A 6,059-nucleotide genomic window follows, 5' to 3' on the forward strand; every position below is an offset into this window, starting at 1 on the left:
ACTCTGTCCTAAACCAACAGCAATTTTCATTATATTCCTCACACACATATATTTAATTTAGTAAAAAAAAAAAAGGTGATGCTTTAGGATAGAGTGATTTGTACACCTTTATGCCTTCATCCCCTGTGATGTAAAGTTTCAGACCAGGATGACTCGCAGGAAGCCAGGCCCACAATCTGAATTGCTCTGATTTCTGATTTTTCAGTGCCCTGCATGAGGGCTCGAACCTGAACTCATATCACGTAATGACCTGCATTGACAGCACCATGTAAGAAGAGCTCTCAGTCGGCCCTTCTCCTTTCTTGTGGGGTGACACTGACAGCACTGCCCCTCCTGCCTCCTGCTCCCCTGACTCTCCCCTCTCCCCTCTCCCCTCTCCCCTCTCCCCTCAACAGGTGGCTATCAAGCAGATGACCCTGCAGCAGCAGCCCAAGAAGGAGCTGATCATCAACGAGATCCTGGTGATGAGGGAAAACAAGAACTCCAACATCGTCAACTACCTGGACAGGTGAGCGCTCCCCCACCAACTGCTGACTCACAGAAGCATATGCAAGCACTTAGAGTGTAGGTAATTTTCCATTAGGGTGTGATCTGTCAATTATTCCTTTTAAGGAAGGCAGAAAGCAGGAATTGGATTGGGTCATGGATTACAGTAAAAACAGACTTTATGTTATGCTTCTTACTGTGCATCAGAGGAGGAAACACACATTTTCCCATCTAGCAGAGGTGTGTAGCTGAAGCTTGGATGAAGTACCATTGCTGGTCAGTGTTATCCCAACATGTATCAGTCCAGGTGGACATGTGAGGGATAACAGCTACCAGGATCCATCCCTGAGACATCCTACACTGTATCTGTCCAATCAAGGCAGCTGCTCACTGTCTGCTCCCAGCAAGTATCACTTTTGAAGCCCGGCCAGCGTCCAAATGCCCCGTGGCAGGTGTGTGTGTGACCGGGTGTCCCCTCCCTCTGTCCTCAGTTACCTGGTCGGGGACGAGCTGTGGGTGGTGATGGAATACCTGGCCGGAGGCTCTCTGACCGACGTGGTGACGGAGACCTGCATGGACGAGGGCCAGATCGCTGCCGTCTGCCGTGAGGTAGGATCCCGTTCCTCTCTGAACCTGTGTGAAACTAGCAGGGACGTGGAGGAGCGGGTCCTTACCTGTATTTCACAGTGTGTCCCCGTCAGTTTGACATCCCCGCCCTCTAACACCTGATACCTCTAGAATTGATAGATAGATACTTATTTTACGTGTAGTATTGTGATGTATTTTGGATCATGTGTTCTAGGGCAGCGTTTCTCAAACCTCTCCTGGAGTACCCCCTGCCCTGCAGGTTTTAGATCTCTCCCTGCTCCAACACAGCTGATTCAAATGATCAGTTTGTTATTAAGCAGCTTCAGGAGTTCATAACGAGTGGATCATTTGAATCAGCTGTGTTGGAGCAGGGAGAGATCTAAAACATGCAGGGCAGGGGGTACTCCAGGAGAGGTATGAGAAACGCTGTTCTAGGGTGTTGTATCGTGCTATACTTGGCTTCCGTCAGATTGCACAAGTTAACCTTTGCTAGGGCTTGGATAGTGTCATGCTCACACTCGCTGGTCTGGGAGTGTCGTTAGCCTGGTATAACACTGTTGCTCGTTTAAATTGAATGGACACACTTATGTTGTACTGTGCTGGAAGTCGGTCTGGATAAGAGCGTCTGCTAAATGCACGTAATGTAAAGTAATGTAAAGACGTAGGTACAGGAACCTCTTCCTCCTGCCGGGAAACACCAACCAACCTCCCTTTTTTGGCTCTTTCACTCCTAATTATTTACATTTACATTTATTCACTTGGCAGACGCTTTTATCCAAAGCGACTTACAATTAGCGAATTATTGACAGTATGTTGAAACATTGTCTCTGTATGAGCTCTAACCTTCCAGAAGTCTGTTCCACCATACTCACTCTCTCTGCTTTGTAAGTCACTGTGGATAAGCATGAGGGTAAAATGAATAAATGTAAATATAAGTACTCAGTCTGGATCTATGCCGGATCAGTTTCTCAAGTAAGACTTATTTCAGACTTAGGAGCAGAGGCTTTGATCACGTTGACAGCCTGCATGGCCTAATGAGGCACATTTATCTCTCTGTAGTGTCTGCAGGCTTTGGACTTTCTGCATTCCAACCAGGTGATCCACAGGGACATCAAAAGTGACAACATCCTGCTCGGCATGGATGGCTCTGTGAAGCTCAGTAAGTGACAAGCACATCGCCCGTACACTGGAGACATTGTAACAGAACTCACATACCCAGTGCCTCACTTGATACACCTGGTACAGGAATAAGAGTTTAGCTGAGGCTTCTCGCACCTGCTGTTTAAGGGCACGTCGTTCCTGCTAAGCGGGAGGTGACACTGTTCCTTCTCCTTGCAGCGGATTTCGGCTTCTGCGCCCAGATCACCCCGGAGCAGAACAAGCGCAGCACCATGGTGGGGACCCCTTATTGGATGGCCCCGGAGGTCGTGACCCGGAAGGCCTACGGCCCCAAAGTGGACATCTGGTCCTTAGGCATCATGGCCATCGAAATGGTGGAGGGAGAACCTCCGTATCTCAATGAGAATCCACTCAGGGTAAGGGTACCCCTCAGTAATATGCCCTCAGCTCTGTAAAAGTGTACTTCTGAGGTGGGGAGGTGCGCCTGTTTCAGACCTGAAAAGGCTGCATTAAAGCACACTGAAATACACCATCAAAACAAGTGTGTCCAGCTTTTTTGTCATATAAAATGTATATAATATAAATGTATACGTATATGTGTATATAATATATATCTATATATGTATGTATGTGTACACACACACACACACACACATATATATATATATATATATATATATATATATATATATAATGTATGTATGTGTACACACACACACACACACACATATATATATATATATATATATATATATATATATATATATATATATTCATAATCTCCTGATGTATTATGCATGGATGCAGTGAACATTGCAACACTGAGAAGAGACCTGTAGGATGTGACTAGAACTTCTGTAGCTGTTCTCTCAGATATAAGACTGCAGTATTGGAGCACCATTTTGGTTTGTTTTTTTTTGGGGGGGGGGGGGGGGTTTCTCTTACCTCCATTGAAACTGAACTCCAGCGAGCTAGCCTCATTAGATAACCACACTATGCTACATCAGAACATCACCCTTAAGACTTTGAATTCACCTAAGAAAAGGAGAACAGGCAATTTGACACTGACAAAAAAATATCCCAGCACTTTTGTTCCTGACAGTCATTTTGATGGATGACCCTGGAACACGAATTGCATGCGGTGTCAGAAACAGTTTTGCTGAGAAGTGGTGACACAAAGGCTGACTGTGTGCTCCCTCCCTCTCACCCCTGCAGGCTCTGTACCTGATCGCTACCAATGGAACGCCGGAGCTGCAGAACCCGGAGAGGCTGTCCAGCGTGTTCCGCGACTTCCTAAACCGTTGCCTAGAGATGGATGTGGACAGGAGAGGTTCTGCCAAGCAGCTCCTGCAGGTAGAGTGGCGTTCACTTGGTCTTAGGGTACCAGTCGAAAGCACGGGCACATCTACTCATAGAAGGGTCTTTCTTTGTTTTTTATATTTTACATTTTAGAATAATAGTAAAGACATCAAAACTATGAAATGACATAGAAATGGAATTATGCGGTGGCCAATAAATGGTTAAACAAATCAAAATGATGTTATAGATTCTTCGGTAGCCAAAATTAATTTTTAAGATAAAAAATTTTTTTGGAAAGAAAATCGTACATAGGCATCAACTTCACTGTATTTGTATTTGTCTAAGAAACAAATTTCAAGCATTCAATTTAGATCAAAATGTCTTTGAATGCATGTTTCCCGTTATCTTAATTAAACATTAGCTTAAACAGGTGTGTCAGCTCCATGCCTTGATTCAGCCTATTACATAGGCCTGATAAATTACATTTGCATTCTCATATTGCTTATCTTATCAAGAGGGCAATACTGTTTTAAGCTGATTGAGCTGATTACCGTTGTTTTTTTTTTTCTTTGTCCGCAGCATTCGTTCCTGAAGTTAGCCAAACCTCTCTCCAGTCTGACGCCCCTGATTGTAGCAGCAAAGGAAGCCATAAAGAACAGCAGCCGCTAGGGGGCGTGGCTGTCCTCAGAGAGCCTCCCATCATGCTCGCTGATCAGGGGCGGTGTGTAACTCTGGCAGGACAGTGCGAGGACTGGAACTCCTCCAAAACGAGGGGGCTCGTCTCTCCTTCGGCCCAGATCGCGAGCCTGACTCCTCTTTCGTGCTCTGAAGCACTCTTTCAATGCGGCGTCTGTCCGAAGAGTTTTTGTTCCGTGAAGGGGTCTGACTTTGTGATAAGTCGTCTCCAGAACAATGTACGTCCCATCTCTGGATAAGGAGATTGATCGTGACACAAGTGACTGAAAAAAAAAAAAACAGCACCAGTGTGAAAACTGTTAAGGAGCCTTGATCTCTGTTCTGTCCAGCTATGGTCTTAAGTTCCTTGTCCCCTTCCACTGAGTGGACCATCGAAATTCATCTGTGTTGAACAGTGTCACGAGAGGTGTGTACCACGACAATTCCAGACCCTCAGTTCAACTGCATGACCATGTCTCTGGTGACACATTCTAATGGACCTGCTCATATCTTCCTTGTTGAATGTGGAAGGTCATTTTTGTGTGTGTGTGCGTGTGTGTGTGCGTGTGTGTACATGTGGGTGTGTGTGTGCGTGTGTGTGTATGTGAGTCTGTGTTTGCGCATATGCGTGTATGTCTGCGTGCGTGCGTGCTTGGGTGCATCCATGTATGTATATGTGTGTAAGTGTGCATGTGTTTGTGTGTGAGAGAAAGTGGTATACCTCCATTGAAAAGCTCTGTTACTGTCAAAGGCATTGGAGGATGTAATTTAAGCAGGGCATGGTGCTGCCATGGCCTGGTTCCAGATTTATTGCTTGCTGTTCAGTGGTGTGAAATTTAAAAAATGGATTGGACAGAGCTGCAATACAAAATAATATATATTTCCATGCATTCATGACTAAGATTTAAAACCTTTTTTCCCTCTACAAATAGGTTTTTCATGGATCTTATTAAAAGACAAAGCTATGAACTTCCTAATATGCACATTGCGGGGTAATTTCACAAACTGGTGATACGTTCACTGAAGGAAGAAACAAGCTCACTTGGTTATGTATGATCATATTTGCAAAAGTGTGGCAGCAGCAATCTCCATCATTTAAAAATCCTACATCTAATTACAATTCCATTTAAAGGATTTAGAGGCATCTATTTAGCATCTGACTTCACGAGCCTCGCCATCGAAGAGCTTAGCTGACTGCATGTTATTTTATGTACGGCAGTTGTTAATTGCTTTTTCTTTCCTATTCAGTCCAGACACAACAGGAAATCTTTTACCATTTTATTTAACAGAGGAGCATTCTGCATGTCAACACTCCCACCTCATGTTTTGTATTACTTGGTTTTACCCTCCATTGCTTATTGTATAAAAAGTGAAACTCTACTGTATATTACTTGTAAATTAAATATCCAACACCTAACAGTTTCATTTTGATTCAAGGGAGGCTGCTATAACTTCCTGCTATCCCTGTTCTTGCATTAGCAGAAGCCCTCTGCCCCACCATTCCTCCATTTGTCATTGTTATTTGCTTTTCCATTCGTGTAAGCAAAACAGACCCACTTTAAAATGGATTCTGGGACCCAAATAAGAGAAACTGAGACCTTCAAGAGTTTGACAAATACATCAAACCCTCATAAATTTGTTGACATTTGTTATCTCTTGTGCTGGTGAACATTAGCAAATGGTACTCTAATCCTGAATGACTGTGCTTGTATGCATAAAATGCCTACCTTCCTTTGATGTAATATCTAAGAACATTCCTTTACAATGCCTCTTGTGTTTATGTGGAACCCCTCTGGCCTACAGCAGCAGATACTACAAAAAATAACAAGGTTGCTTACCATTTTCCCTTTACCATTATTGAAATTTCAGTAACTGTAATAATGCATTTTCCT

The 6,059-nt window shown here is 43.9% G+C and overlaps 1 protein-coding gene across 2 annotated transcripts in view; it reads left to right on the top strand.

Annotated features, from left to right (window-relative positions):
• LOC118774796 (serine/threonine-protein kinase PAK 3) overlaps window positions 1-4,736 on the top strand; it is a 35,360-nt gene extending 30,624 nt beyond the window's left edge. For both annotated transcript variants that reach the window (XM_036524306.1, XM_036524307.1), the window contains 6 exons: window positions 396-508; window positions 978-1,095; window positions 2,134-2,233; window positions 2,413-2,609; window positions 3,409-3,546; window positions 4,072-4,736. In XM_036524306.1, coding sequence (XP_036380199.1) covers window positions 396-508; window positions 978-1,095; window positions 2,134-2,233; window positions 2,413-2,609; window positions 3,409-3,546; window positions 4,072-4,161 — 756 coding nt within the window. In that variant the 3' untranslated portion in view covers window positions 4,162-4,736. The remainder of the gene's footprint in view (window positions 1-395; window positions 509-977; window positions 1,096-2,133; window positions 2,234-2,412; window positions 2,610-3,408; window positions 3,547-4,071) is intronic.
• The last annotated feature ends 1,323 nt before the right edge of the window (window positions 4,737-6,059 follow it).

Source organism: Megalops cyprinoides, chromosome 3 (assembly GCF_013368585.1).
Source record: "Megalops cyprinoides isolate fMegCyp1 chromosome 3, fMegCyp1.pri, whole genome shotgun sequence".
Lineage (NCBI taxonomy): Eukaryota > Metazoa > Chordata > Actinopteri > Elopiformes > Megalopidae > Megalops > Megalops cyprinoides.